This window comes from Pseudomicrostroma glucosiphilum, assembly GCF_003144135.1.
Source record: "Pseudomicrostroma glucosiphilum strain MCA 4718 unplaced genomic scaffold BCV69scaffold_6, whole genome shotgun sequence".
In the NCBI taxonomy this organism is placed as follows: domain Eukaryota; kingdom Fungi; phylum Basidiomycota; class Exobasidiomycetes; order Microstromatales; family Microstromataceae; genus Microstroma; species Microstroma glucosiphilum.
In genome coordinates this window covers 282,683-296,604 of record NW_020289918.1, presented here as the reverse complement: position 1 = coordinate 296,604, position 13,922 = coordinate 282,683, and the positions used below count along the sequence as shown (strand labels likewise).

General features: G+C 56.2%; 5 protein-coding genes across 5 annotated transcripts; 2 read left to right on the top strand and 3 right to left on the bottom strand.

Moving 5' to 3' along the window:
• Positions 1-186: 186 nt before the first annotated feature.
• On the bottom strand, positions 187-1,856 carry BCV69DRAFT_180482 (hypothetical protein). The gene is made up of 2 exons (XM_025489564.1): positions 1,299-1,856; positions 187-1,215 (listed from the first exon to the last, which is right to left on the bottom strand). Exons 1-2 carry the CDS (start codon positions 1,712-1,714, stop codon positions 381-383), a joined length of 1,251 nt encoding a protein of 416 aa, XP_025348137.1. The 5' UTR covers positions 1,715-1,856; the 3' UTR covers positions 187-380.
• Positions 1,857-3,362: 1,506 nt separating this feature from the next.
• On the bottom strand, positions 3,363-4,119 carry BCV69DRAFT_282478 (putative heat shock protein 10). Its single transcript, XM_025492377.1, has 3 exons — positions 4,093-4,119; positions 3,744-4,010; positions 3,363-3,533 (listed from the first exon to the last, which is right to left on the bottom strand). Exons 1-3 carry the CDS (start codon positions 4,093-4,095, stop codon positions 3,483-3,485), a joined length of 321 nt encoding a protein of 106 aa, XP_025348136.1. The 5' UTR covers positions 4,096-4,119; the 3' UTR covers positions 3,363-3,482.
• A 262-nt stretch (positions 4,120-4,381) lies between these two features.
• BCV69DRAFT_269673 (putative heat-shock protein hsp60) lies at positions 4,382-6,382 on the top strand (the record flags this gene model as incomplete). The annotated part of the gene is made up of 2 exons (XM_025490902.1): positions 4,382-4,619; positions 4,713-6,382. The coding sequence occupies 2 exons, from the start codon at positions 4,382-4,384 to the stop codon at positions 6,242-6,244; spliced, it is 1,770 nt and encodes a 589-aa protein (XP_025348135.1). The 3' UTR covers positions 6,245-6,382.
• Positions 6,383-6,741: 359 nt separating this feature from the next.
• Positions 6,742-8,176, top strand: BCV69DRAFT_298769 (hypothetical protein; the record flags this gene model as incomplete). Its single annotated transcript, XM_025494250.1, has 2 exons — positions 6,742-7,748; positions 7,870-8,176. The coding sequence occupies 2 exons, from the start codon at positions 6,742-6,744 to the stop codon at positions 8,174-8,176; spliced, it is 1,314 nt and encodes a 437-aa protein (XP_025348134.1).
• On the bottom strand, positions 7,992-13,906 carry BCV69DRAFT_180412 (hypothetical protein). The gene has a single exon (XM_025489563.1). The coding sequence runs from the start codon at positions 13,835-13,837 to the stop codon at positions 8,396-8,398; it is 5,442 nt and encodes a 1,813-aa protein (XP_025348133.1). The 5' UTR covers positions 13,838-13,906; the 3' UTR covers positions 7,992-8,395.
• Between the last annotated feature and the right edge of the window lie 16 nt (positions 13,907-13,922).

Here is a 13,922-nt window from a genome sequence, read left to right as displayed (position 1 = left end):
CCGCTTTGGACAGCAGAGAATACCGTGCTGTAAGGTAGCCAAACAGGTAGGTGTGTGTACGAGATGGATAAACGAGTGTGGGTCGGTGTGAAGTAGTGTAGGGTAGCGTAGTGGGGTGGTGAGTAAGGTGTCCAGATAAAAGAGGGCCAGGACAGCCGAGATAGATTAGTGGATATGAGGGGTCAGGGGGGTAACGATGCTAGAGTCAAGTAGAGTAAAGGTGGCGATACAGAGACAGTAAGATTGGATTAGGTATGAGTCCAGGGATCGCGGTAGCTCGTGAAATGTCGTGATGTCGTGAAGTGTCGTTACTGTGGCGGATCGAGACGGAAGGTAATAGAGGATACTTGAGGCTGTAGAGTCTATGTGTGCGGATCTAGCTAGACGGCCATTGCTGGGGGTGGAGCGAGATGGGTAGGGTGGATGAGGTCGTCCAGTCCTCCCTCATCATCACTTTCTTCTTGCTTGCCACCCTTCCCGCCTACCCAGACACCTGCAGTAACTTCTGCTCGGATCTTGAATCGGGAAGAGAAGCTGTGCTCCATTCCAATGGGCGGCGTGGGGGAGAAGCCGAGAGTGTTGGGAAAGTTGGGCACCATGGGAGTGTTGGGTCCGCGCTCGTCGTAGGTGGACGACCCACGACTAAGATCGCTGTCCTGACTGTCGGAGCGACGAGGAGCAAAGTAGCTTCCCATCCTCTCCTGGCGACAAACCCCTACGAGGTTCGTGCTCGTAGGGGTGTCCTCGTCCTCGACCTCAGAGCCTTCGTCGACAAGGGAGAGTCGTCGAAGAATCTCACGAGCCTCCTCACTGACGTCATTTTCAGGCTCAGGAGGTGCCTCCTCATCATCATCGTCGCTGTCGTCAAAGACCTGAGCGGCAAGCTGAGAAGTGGGCGGGAAGATGGGGACTCGCAGCGAAGACGAAGAGAATGTCCTCTTGGTGGGACTGAGAGGAGTTGCCGCGGGGGTCACCGGGCTTCGGGGCGTTCGGAGGCCGCCGTTGTTGCTGCGGGTGGGGGCCAGAGGACATACTCGACCGCTGCTGGCCCGAGTGAGACGTGTCTGGCGGCGAGGTGCACCTAGGAAATCGGCTGATCCTGGCCAGCCACTGGACCAAGAACTGGACTGGGACTCTAGCTCGTCGGCCTCTCGCTCGGCAAAGGCCCGGCGCTGTTGGTCGAATTCTCTCTGGGTGGCGACGGGAAGTGAGTAGCTGAGACAGAATACGAAGGCATGTGGTGAGCAAGGTCAGTTAATATTTCGATAGCGCCGTTGAGATGGACGTCCTCGACTCACCTTCTGATCATTCCCGAGGCACCGGTCGTGGAAGTCTTGCCCTTGGGGACACCCGATCCGGTCCTCTTGAGCTCACTGGCACCATTGACTTTGCGAGAAGAGCTGGTGCGAAGAAGGTTGGAGGGTGTGGGAGTCTTGACTGTCTCCGCTCTCTCAGCAGCGAGAAGTTCCTCGGCGGTCGGAGCGGGTGGCAGAGGCAAGAACGGTGACGCTGGCATAACGACTCCTCCCGGTAGGCAGGCGCCGTTGGAGAGCTTGCGGCCAGCGACAGAGACCTGAGTCCCTTGGCCGAGGTCCTTGACGCCTTCTTTGGCTTCACTGTTGGAAGTGATAGCGGGTGTCGGGTTGACGAGAGGTCCCAAGTCGGTGTTGGCTCGCGAGCCGAGGCGGGGACGTTGGACGGGTGTGGAGGCCATGTTGAGCAGAGAGTTTGATGTACACTTGTAAGTTGCGAATAGACAAGGGAAATTGTAAAGAATCTGGTATACGTGTGATGACGACACGGGTCGAGTCGAGGTGTTTGAGTAGCGTCTGCTGGTGCGTAGAAGAGTGAAGAACGAGGAATGGATTAGACGGGAAAATTAGTAAGAGAATGAAGGAATATGGAGCCAAGAAGGAGGAGTGGACAATGAGGAGGGAACTGATGAAGGAAGGGAGGGGAGTTATGGATCAGAAGACGATAAAGCTTTAGGCGAAAGAGATCAGGTAGGCGTGACTATGGGTTCAATGTTGGAAGTGGCTGTTGCGTAGGGCGATAGAATTGGGTGAGCGTAGAATGCGGTGACGGCGTGGGTGAAGCTAGGTACAGGGCTCAAAGCTGATCTCGGGAGTTTGACGGAGGAGTGGGATGATGACGCTTCTGGGTCGGAGAGGATCTGAAAGGTAGCGAGCGAGGTGTGGCTGATGGTGGAGTGTGAGGTAGAGGCAGGCAGAGGGACCAGGCCAGGCGTGGAGGGGTAAGACTGGGCCAAGCCATTCACGCTTGGGCGAATCAAGGAGGCGTCGAGATGCGCCACAATCAAGCCACACTCTGCAAACTCCGACGCTTCTCCGTCGGCAACGAAGGCTTCTGCGCCACTTGCGCCCCGCGAAGGACCCTTCCGCATACAGGCACCCCCGCCTTACCCACCACCATTCAAGGCCAGTGAACTGGGGACCACCAGGGCCAAGACAGCCACCACCGCTACGACGGCGCACTATCACACTCTGTAATGCCTGTCACTGCCAAATGGCACGAAACAAGTGGCGCAGAAAGGGAGACAGCCACCTCTGCCTCGTGCCCGTATCTTGGGAGAGGGTCTCACCCGCGCCGCCTAGCACCGCTCCGTACGAGACCAAGCCGAGCTTCGGCCTGCAAAGCCTCATGGCGAATTGCTCGCATCTGGCTAGCCTACGTACAGGGCCGTTGACAGAAGTTTGTGGCGTCGCAACAGCTCGCAGTGGATGTCTCGGTTGCCCAGTCCGAGCGAGGCGAGAGCTACGTTGGACCGACCAACTCTTTCAGCTCCCTCTCGTTGAGCGATGGGGGGCAGCGCCATCACAGGCTGAAAGCGGGTAGACCTCCAGCCGATCATCTCACAGTGCGGCAGCATTAAGCCTGTCACACTACCGTCGCTTGCGCTGCTAGCGCCACATCTGGTCTGAGAACAGGGTCCAACCTGGCAAGCCTCATTGCATGATTGCTACTGCCTCCGGAGCGAGCACGACTCCGGAAAAGCGTACGATGACCGCATTCGAGAGCTATCAGAGGACACTACGCTCAAAGGAGGTGTCAGTAAAGCGTAGACATGCATGGCTAGCCAAGCAGTCCGTATCAAAGCGTATCCACGTCAGAGTATCCGCTGATCGGCTCGGAGCTTTTTCTTACTTCTGCCACCCAGTGGCAAGTTCTGGTCTAATCTCGGCAGAGCTTGGACTGGCGGACGACCCATCGCTCTGTAACCAACCCCTGTCTCGTCCCTTATGACCGACGGTGACCGATTGCCCTGATCGCAGGCACGTGAGATATTTCTCCACTTCCTCCGACCAGGGTATGCGCTTTCCTCAGATCAGACCTCAAGATTTGAGTTGAGTGGTGCGATCAATTGCTATTGGTAGACACTTCTTTTTGAGATGATAGTACACTGGGGGGACAAGTGGGTGATATGACTGGCAAGTAGCTTGCCAAGCGGGTAACGACGATGCTTACTCGGAGATCTTGGCAAGGATCTCGCTGTCCTTGACCAGGAGGTACTCCTAAGCAGAGCAGAAGAGGGAGAGAGGGAACGAGGTCAGTAAGGCGGGCCCTTGGACGGAGGAATTCATGCAAAGGTGATAGGGACTCAAGAGAGAAGCGTGTGGCCGACTGGCTCGGCCCCTCGGTCTGATTCGCAGAGCCAGTCCACATGCACACCTTCCTTTGCCAGAGTCACCTGTCGACCTTCACTCGTCTTGTCTATGACTCACCTCGTCTCCGACCTTGATGCTCTGACCTCCCCAGCTGGGCAGCAGCACCTTGTCTCCCACCTTTACCGACACTGGCTGCACGGCTCCCTCCTTGTTGGGTGCTCCGGGTCCAGTAGCGATGACGCTGGCCTCGGGCAGGGGCGAGCTAGTGGCCGAAGAGGGCAAAAAGAGACCAGTGGCCGTCTTCTCTGCGGGCTTGAACCTCTGCAGCAGCACTCGGTCCAGGAGTGGCTTGACGCTGGCGATGGATCGGATAGTTGATTGGGCCTGTGGTGGGTAAGTGGAGCAGGGACATTGTAAGCCAAGCAAAAGAGGTGACATTGACTGAATGGGGCGATTTCTGACTCACCATGATGTCTGCTGTGATGTGTTGGTGGTTTGCGTACGAGAAGGAGAAGGGCGAGGTGAGATGAGCAATTGTCGGCCTGGAAGGTGTTGGACCGGAATCGACGGCTGCGTTCCGGAAGTGCTGACGACGGCCGCTCAACTTTTTTTCTTCGATGCGATTCGGTGGAGAGGCGGCGACGCGGGCGGAGGCGGGGATCAAGGCGCAGGAAGCTCTACTCACCTCATCCTCAAAGACTCACAAGCATATACCATCACCCTCCCCTCCTGACTCATCACCCTACGATACCATCATGTCTCTCCTCCGCGCAGCCTCTTCTTCCCTCGCCGGCCGCCCGGCACCGGTGTCTCTCCGCAACGCCCTTGCCACCGCACCCCGTACCTTCTCGACCAGCACAGCAGCATTGGCCCACAAGGAGGTCAAGTTCTCAAACGATGGACGGCAAGCCATGCTCGCCGGTGTCAACCTCCTGGCCAACGCCGTGTCAGTGACACTGGGTCCAAAGGGAAGGAACGTTATCATTGAACAGGGTGAGTCGATCGTACCATGGAGAAGGTTCACTTGGCTTCGATGGTCCTAGCTGCTCACACAATGCCCATGCGCTCGCTTCCTTCGCCTCGCAGCCTACGGCGGACCCAAGATCACAAAGGACGGTGTGACAGTGGCCAAGGCCATTACCCTCAAGGACAAGTTTGAGAATCTTGGAGCTCGCCTGGTCCAAGATGTGGCCAACAAGTCCAACGAAGTGGCCGGTGACGGAACCACAACCGCCACCGTTCTCGCCCGAGCCATCTTTGCAGAGGGAGTCAAGAACGTCGCTGCCGGCTGCAACCCTATGGACCTGCGAAGGGGTACTCAGGCTGCCGCTGAGGCCGTCATCTCTTTCCTCGAGGCCAACAAGAAGGCTGTGACCACTTCTGAGGAGATCGCTCAGGTTGCTACCATCTCTGCCAACAGCGACAAGCACGTTGGTGACCTCATTGCCACGGCTATGGAGAAGGTCGGCAAGGAGGGAGTCATCACCGTCAAGGAGGGCCGAACTCTCGAAGACGAGATCGAGATCACCGAGGGTATGCGCTTTGACCGAGGTTACATCTCCCCTTACTTCATCACCGATGTCAAGACCCAGAAGTGCGAGTTCGAGAAGCCTCTGATCCTCCTCGCTGAGAAGAAGATCTCGGCTCTGCAGGACATTCTGCCCTCCATGGAGGCCGCAGCTTCCTCTCGCCGCCCTCTGCTCATCATTGCTGAGGACATCGACGGAGAGGCTCTCGCAGCCTGCATTCTGAACAAGCTGCGAGGACAGCTCCAGGTCTGTGCCGTCAAGGCTCCTGGCTTCGGCGACAACCGCAAGAGCATCTTGGGCGACCTGGGTATCCTGACCGGTGGTCAGGTCTTCTCTGACGAGCTTGAGACCAAGCTGGAGCAGGCCACTCCTGAGCTGCTCGGCAGCACTGGGTCCGTGACTATTACCAAGGAGGACACCATCTTCCTCAATGGCGAGGGTGACAAGGATGCTCTGCAGGCCCGATGCGAGCAGATCCGATCCGCCGTCAACGACCCTACCACCTCGGAGTACGACCGAACCAAGCTGCAGGAGCGTCTGGCGAAGCTGTCCGGTGGTGTCGCTGTGATCAAGGTCGGAGGTAGCTCGGAAGTCGAAGTCGGTGAGAAGAAGGACCGCTACGATGACGCCCTGTGCGCTACTCGGGCCGCCGTCGAGGAGGGTATTGTGCCAGGTGGTGGAGTTGCCCTGCTCAAGGCCACTCAGGCCCTGGACGCAGTCAAGGTTGCCAACTTTGACCAACAATTGGGTGTCTCGATCCTCCGAGCCGCTCTTACACGCCCTTGCCGCACAATCGTCGAGAACGCCGGAGAGGAAGGCTCCGTGGTGGTTGGCCGCCTGCTGGAGAACCCAGGAGACTTTGCCTACGGCTACGATGCCAGTGTGGGCCGATACACGGACATGATCGAGGCTGGCATCCTGGACCCTCTGAAGGTGGTGAGGTCCTCGCTGACCTCTGCCATCTCGGTGTCGTCGCTGCTGACCACTTCGGAAGCATGTGTGGTGGACGCACCTGAAGAGAAGGGCCCACCAGGTGGTGGTGGAATGGGCGGTATGGGCGGCATGGGTGGAATGGGAGGTATGATGTAAGAAGGTGGTAGGGAAAAGGAAAGGAAGCATCGAGGTCGCCATTTATCGTGTCCCCACTCCACTCCATCCTTTGTCATGAAAGAAAACGATTGTACTAGCATTCTCAGCCTTGCGGAGGGGGAAGAGGGTCCGAGGAAGGTGATGGACCATTCTTCTCTACTCTGCCGATGTACCACCACTGCTCTCAGACATGCCTGCACTGTCATGGTCGCCGGTTGTCGCTACCACCACTCAAATGATCATCGATAATCGTCACTCAAGAGCGTCGTTGATTTGTAGAAGGTCTGAGCAGCATCGCGGCAAAGCTGCAGCGGGGCGCGTCTCGGAAGTGAAGTGAGCCTTTTGCGAGACGAGACGATGGATCCTCGTTCCTCCAACACCACGACTACTCCTTCCTTTTACTCTTTCTGACCTTGCCCTACCTTCTCGACAAGGCCGTCTTCTGAGATCGTTTGCGTTCCTCTGCTTCTCTCCACCGCTCTTGTGAAGAGACGAGGATGATCCGCTCTGCCTCCTTTGGGACTAGCGGGGCTCCCCCCGCCAAGCAGCCCTTCTCCTTCGGCGGCCCCTCTTCTTCGACCACCACATCACAACCTCAACAAGGCACAGGCACTACTGGAGGCTTTTCCTTCGGAGGAGCAGGTACAGGAGGAGGAGCAAATCCGAGTACTACAGCGCCGGCAGGAAGCACAGCAGGAGCTCCTTCGTTCTCCTTTGGTGGTGCAAGTACATCGCAGCCTCAGCAGCAACAACAGCAGCAGCCTGCCAGCACATTCTCGTTTGGTGGACCCTCGAACACACAGACTCAACAGCCGGGAGCCGGTACGTCCCTGTTTGGAAGTAGCACATCGACTGCTGCTAAGCCTGGTGGGTTCTCCTTTGGGCAAAGCAGTGCGCAACCCCAGTCCAATACCGGCACGGGCGGGGGAGGACTGTTTGGGACGACGCAACCTGCAGCTGCTTCTATCAATACCGGTCTAGGCGGCTCCCTCTTCGGAGGAGCAGCAGCAGGAGGTTCGTCTGCCCTTTCTGGATTTGGACAATCACAACAGCAGCAACAGCAGCAGCAGCAGCAAGGAGGATCTGCTCTCCTCTCCCATCCCTTCTACCAGAAGGAACGCTTCAACGATCTGAGTGATGAAGCTCGCAAGCTGGTAGAAGAAATGGACAAGATGATCAATTCTCAAGTCTCGATACGAGATGAACTACAGCCCAAGCTTATCCCCTCCTCCTCTTCTTCGGCCTCGTCCTTCTCGGGACCCGGAGGAAGCTCCTCCCTTGCCCCGCTCGGGCAACAGATTTCTGCTCTCTATTCCACCCTTCATGAAGCGGGACTTGCACTAGCTACACTCGGTTCGTCCCTGGAACGCGAGCTGACTACTGTGAGGAATCTGGGCTCCACTGTACAGAATGATCGGAATGATTTGGGTGTCCTTTGGGAGATTGGAGGGGCCTTCAGGGATGGAAGGGGAGCTGGAGATAGTAGAAGGGATTGGATGCGAGAGTGAGTATCCAGCTATCATACAGCTACAGCATAGCCGGAGTCAAGCAGAACACAGCTTGATTGATTCATTGATTGATTTCCTGACCATGACATTCTCCTACCATCTCTTAATCCCCATCAGCTACTTTACAAAATCAGCCGAAGAGTTCCGCTCCCGTATCCTCCGCTACAGAGACTCCATGGAGCAAGTCTCCCGTCACCTATCCTCTCTATCCTCTCGGGATGCCCACTCTCCTCAAGCCATTTCCGATACCCTCTATTTCCAGCATTCGACATTTATGCAATTGGCTAATCAGGTGGCGGGGATTCATGGAGAGGTAGAGGTGTTGAAGAGGGATTATAGAAGTTGGTATGCACAGCAGTTCCGGAGTGTGAGGGATCCATTTGAGATTGGGGCAGAGGATGAGAGGGGAGCTCTTTTCGCATGAAAAGAGCCGTCAGAGAGCAGCCACTCAGGAGAAGATGGGCAGACGATCAGCTCGTGGGTATGCAATCGAAGTAGTCATCTAAGCATTTGACAAGTCTCGGTACAGATTGATGATCATTGCTAATGTATGATAAGAGTTCCGCGCCTTCCCTGCGAACTTTCCGGTCTCACCTTACCACCGGATGCCATGTCATGCTATGCTATACTCCACCTCCCTCCTCTACAACACTGACCTACAAAGCGGGCAAGTACTCGACCCGCTACTCGTAACCCACTTGAACAAACAACTTGCATGAAACTTTTTGCTACAAGTCCTACACGGCTTTGTCGGTAAGCTCCTATCCGTTGGACTAATGATCGAGTAGCAAATACTACATTCTCCATCTTCAAATCCAGCAAACTTGGCTTCGGCATTGCGCTTGAAGAGCATGAGCGCATCAAAGACGAGACCATTTTGAGAGATGATCAGTTGTTGAACTCCTAGCAGCCAGGCACGCCATTGTGCTTCGGAGACGCCAACGCGACGGATATCCCGAACTTCTACGCCGTGCAAAGGATAGTCGTGAGGAATCTTGATACCAATCTCCATGGGATGCTCATCGATGGTGTAGGTACCCACCACCTCATTGGCCCCAAGAATACGGATACTCATCGCCTCGTCCTGCAGACGGGAGAGGGCTTCGGGCTCTCGTAGTTGACCCAACTCGCGAGAGGCAATCAGAGGAGAGCAATGGCGCGTCGTAAAGGAGGCAACGCCGAGGGAGAGCTGACGATCCTTGATCCCCAACCACCACTCCCGCACCAGAGTAGGGGTGTAGAGGAGAGCTCGGAAGTAGATGTGGGTTGCGAGTTGACGGAGAGAGGAGGAATCTTTGGGTTCCAGGAGATCGACGAAGATCTCGTCAACCGAGTATCGGTCAGGATCAAAGGGACCTACCATCTGACCGTCCTTGTTTCGCCTGCTCTTCCGCGGCTCCAAGAGGGAGAAGACAGTGGGCAGGAGACTATTGGCAAGGAGACCTTCCTGCTGCAACTGTCCAGCATAGATCGACTTGAGCTGTACGGAAGCCTCTTCGAAGTGCTCGAAGATGGCCAGCCAGGCTAGCAAGTAGCTCATCACCTGCCTGCTCAGCTCGAGATCTTCCTCGAGATCCTCAGCAGTGACATCAATTCGCCGACTAGCCGACTCGAGTAGCTGCGCAGGAGCCAAGGTTACGCGAGGCCTCTCGTCACCTTCCTTCTCTAATGCTGATTCCAGAACCAGCTCTCGTACATTCGACCTGATAGAGCCAGCCAAAAGTCGGAAGGCAGCTACTTGAACTTCGCGCATCGGGCTCTTGAGCAGCGCACAGAATGTTGCGTAGAAGTCATCGCTCTGGAAGGCATTTTGGTGTTGACGAACTACACCCACCAGAAGCTCTGCCGTCATCTCCTTGGCAATTGAAACGCTCGAGGTCAACACTCGACTGATGCTAGATTCCTCTGGCAAAGCCAATGACTTGAAGAGAGGTTGCAGCAGCTCCACCACGGGCTCTTGGTGCTCCTTCCAGACGTCTCTCAATAGCGAGTTGCGAATGGAGAGCTCGTCGAGAAGCTCCAGCAGCTTCAGTGAATGGAACAAGGTCGGCAGTGCCGGCTCTTCTGACAGAGACGAAGAGACTTCCAAGTTGGACTCTATGAGGTCGTAGAAGAAGTCAAGGTGACTGCCTGGCATCTCCTGAACTAGTGGCGCAACGTGCAGGAACAGTTCTGCTAAACGAGTGTTGATCTCCTCGTCTAGATCCTCATCACTAGCGACCCATCTCTGCAGACCCTGCAAGAGGAAGACGACCCTCTGCTGTGGTACAAAGACCATGCTTGACTCTGGGGGCGGAGCAATGGCGACTGCTAGACGAAGAAGAGTCAGACCTTCCCCATTAGCCTTCGAAGGCGGCGTACTGGCCAATCGCGAGACGATGTCGTTCCTCTGCCGGTCATACAGCGGCGTGTCATACACATAGGACTTCGCCGGGTAAATGATCGCCTCTGACAGATGAGGAGCTTTGCTCTCCACAGCCTGAGCCAGTCGCATCCATTTCGTTCCCTCTTGCTCTCCCGCAGACGTGAAGCTCAGAACTCCAGCGAGGAGGCGCGAGAAGATGCGAGTCAAGTGACCTGTACTGATGGGAGCCTGTTGAGCGATACTTGCCCGCCATAAGGAGGCCATAATCTGCAGAGTAGCGTCATTTTGAGAAGATGCATCGGGTTTCTTCTGCAGAGTTTCCGTAGCAGAGGTATGCCACGTCTCAGGAAGAGATCCACAGAGGGCCGCCAGCATACTACTGCTGACCTTGATACACCTCTCGAGCAACAGTCGCAATTGCGTTCCCTGCTTGGAAGACGCAACGAACTTGTCAGGCTGAAGCAGGCCTCCTGCTCCACCGGACATGTGCATCTCATCTTCGCAGAGCAGGGCAAGCATGACAATGTGGGGCAGCGCCCAAGGCTGAGATCGTGCAACGCTCCGGCTCTCCTCGAGGAAGAGGAGCAGAGCATATGCTGATCGGGCATACTCGCTGAGTCCCTCGGTGTCGTAAGTGTGGGTGACTGCCGATCGCCCTTCTTGTGCACTTGCCGCCAGGGGATCCAGAATTGAGAGGGATGAAGGAGTTCTGAGAGAGGACGCCGTGGAGTACAGCAGAGTGTCCAGTGTCTCTTGCGAAGGCAGAATCTCGAGCATCGAAAGGCTCGAAGTCGTCTGCGATGAGGCGAAGAACCTTCGAGCGCCCTCCAGCACGATGACGGTCTCCACCTGAACGTCAGCCAGCTTCTCGCGAAGCGTGGAAAGAGCCACCTTCTCGGCCTCTTGTAACACTGTGAGATTCTTCCACAGCTGAGCTGCCTCAGGTGCTGAACTTTGCGCTAGGAAGTGCAGGCCGAAAGAGGCCGTTGCTGCAGCTTCGAAGAGATTGGAGTCCAGGAGGTACTGTGCTCTCTGCTCTTCTCCCTTGGACCACTTGGCAAGGATGCTCGCTATCCGCTCTGCCTGCTGAAAGCTAGAAGTGGACCCTCCACCACCTGCAATGGCGTCGTGTGCAACGCTGTGCAGACGAGAAATGAGGAGTGCAAGCACCTCATTCACAGTTCCGGTCTCGATAAAGGGCCTTGGCTGATCAATGAGACGACTGAGCAACAACTCGCCGTCCGCTGCAGCCGAGCCACCGTTGATATCCGAGGCGATGGAGAGCACCACATCGTCTAGTTTCGTGTTCGTGGAGAACTCTGACTCTGAGAAAGTCCCTGCAGGGACGCCATCTAGTACCGCTTGCAGGGTCTGCACTTTGATCTTGGGGTCGGTAATGCCTGCAGCGGCTTCGATGAGAGCGACAAGATGCTTGCCTGCCGAATCCTTGGAAGCTACCAGAAGGTAAGCTGAGAGGAAATCGCCTGCGGCTTTGGAAGGTACTCGCGTCGTTTGCACGAGTTTCCCGATGGTACTTTGGGCAAAGTTTTCCACTGCTGACGAATTGCCGCTCGCCTTCCACGATCTTAGTAGATCAGACAGCAGCGCTGTCCGAGATGCAATTGATGCCATATCCGCACCCTCTGAGTCACTGTTGAGAGATGACGCACTCGTATCTGTCAATTTGCCTACCAGATCGCTTGCCCAGTTCTGCAGCAACGGTGGAGAAGTCTCTGCGCCCAATGAGGCCAGAATACTCGTAGCACGACTAATACTCGCAGCCTGGCAAGTAGTAGTCCCCTCTGCTACCTCTTGCAAGCTCGAGCGGAGGATATCGAGAAGAGACTGCACCACGACGCCCTGCTCGCCCAGCTTTGCGAGGTTCCGCGTGGTAGAGACGATCCGCTCATCAACAGCCTCTTGGGCCCGTGTCAGAGACAAGGGAGCGAGTGTTGCTGACCGGCCGCCTTCCTCAACATCCCCTGATGGAAGCACCTCCTCCCTCCAGAGCTTGTTGCCGAGCTGCTCAGCAGCCACGTCCGCTGTGGCCTCGAGGTCGCTCTTGCTCAGCTTTCCAATGAGGTACGCCGAGCACTCGGCGAAGCTCTTCAGCACCTCCCTTTGTGCAAGCCTGTCGGTATCGTAGACAGAGGCCTCGCGACTGGACCAAAACAAGTCGAGGAAGGTGCCAATTGCCTGGCGTGTAGGAGGAAGGACCGAAGCCGGTATTGTCGAAACTAGAACGAGCACTGCAGGGAGCCCAAGGCGAGGCGAACCTCCGCATCCGTTCTGTATCCAGTCTTGGAAGTCTGCCAGAGCGCCAGGCTGGTTGCGAAGCGCATTGCTATCAGCCTCGCCAGTCTCGCCTTCCTCCTCATCCGAGCTGTCGTCCTCGTCTTCACTATCTTCGTCTGTGTCACCCTTGATGGACCATGCCTCATTGTGCTTCGATAGCATCGGTAGTAAGGCATCGAGCATGTTTCTGACGACAGACTGATCTCTCTCCTCCCAAGCTGCTGCGAGTGCGATAGGCGCCACAATGTGAAGAATTTGGCCGAGTAGTTGCGGATGCTGCAAAGTAACCGTAGACAGCAATACCCAGGCTCGGCTCCGTGTCACAGGATAGTCGACGCCGAAGGACTGCACCTGGGAGGCCTCAGACTGACTGTGAGGCGTAGCATACAGTGCCGTCCAAAGAGCATCGGAGTGGAGAAGATTGACGAGCTCTTCGCATTCGTCTGCTGCCTTGTAAGTGGTCAAGACCCAGGTCAAGGCGCCTAGTGCGGCTGCTGCAAGCCTTGCATTAGCTGCTTTCGAGTCTTCTTCGACATTTGTATCATCGCGGTTCTTGGCGTCTCTTGCGCCATCGACTCCTGGTGCATACGAATTACCTCTTGACAATTGCGGATCGCCAGAGGAGGTGGGAAGTGAAGTAGAGCTTGAGCCTTGCAGAAGCAGCATGGAGAGGAAATTGGCGAGGGTGGCCAGGTAGTCGGGCAAGTAGAGCTTCGAGCCCTCATCTGCGCTCTCGCTCGGCCAGGAGACAGCCTCGTCCCAAGAGCCACGAGCAACGTTGGATGTAGCCTTGTCTGTATCCCATGCCAGGGTCGACCACGGACCGAGAATGGCCTCAGTATATTGCGGCGCAAGAAGTAGCTCAGTCCTTGTAGAGAGGGAGCTATCCAGGAGCTTGGCCAGGATCTGCGCCGTCATAAGCCTCAGCCTTCTAGTAGGAGAGGCAGCCAGACGGGGGAAGAGGTGTACCCAGGATGGGAGCATCATGACCAGCGCACTGTCCCTTTCCTCATCTCCCAACGCAGCCGACTCGCCCTCCTCATCCTTGGCGTCAATCCAGCCCAAAAGTCCCTCTAGCGCCCTGGATCTCGTAATCACATCCTTCTTCGCCGCCTTCCTAAGCAGCACCACTAGGCCCGGCGGAAGCAACGAAGCCAACCCAAGCGTATCGAGCGGATCCGGTGGAGGCTGAGGAGGCTTTGGCGGTGGAATGAAGACCTTTTTACGATTCTTCAATTCTTTCTTCGACTTCTTGTCCTTCTTCTGACCACGTTGCGAGCCATTTGTTCCAGCGGCTCCCGAGGCAGAGGCAGCAGCAGCAGCAGCTTTCGGGTCCTCACCGGACTTCTTGGCCGCTTTGGCCGCCTGCTTCTTGCGTGTGGCGGAAGAGGCAGAAGACTTGCCTCCCTTCTTTGAAGGAGGCATTGTGAGACAAGGTCAGGTATATCAGAGGGTATCGGATCGTTCTTCGTGAAGAAAAGGAAGAAGTGAAAGGCCAAGGCTGAGGGAA

Coding starts and splice junctions, on each gene's coding strand:
- BCV69DRAFT_180482 (XM_025489564.1), bottom strand. CDS start 1,714: ATGGCCTCCACACCCGTCCAACGTCCCCGCCTCGGCTCGCGAGCCAAC. Junction 1,216..1,298: donor GCCTCGGGAATGATCAGAAG/GTGAGTCGAGGA, acceptor ATTCTGTCTCAG/CTACTCACTTCCCGTCGCCA.
- BCV69DRAFT_282478 (XM_025492377.1), bottom strand. Junction 3,534..3,743: donor GCATCAAGGTCGGAGACGAG/GTGAGTCATAGA, acceptor TGCTCTGCTTAG/GAGTACCTCCTGGTCAAGGA.
- BCV69DRAFT_180412 (XM_025489563.1), bottom strand. CDS start 13,837: ATGCCTCCTTCAAAGAAGGGAGGCAAGTCTTCTGCCTCTTCCGCCACA.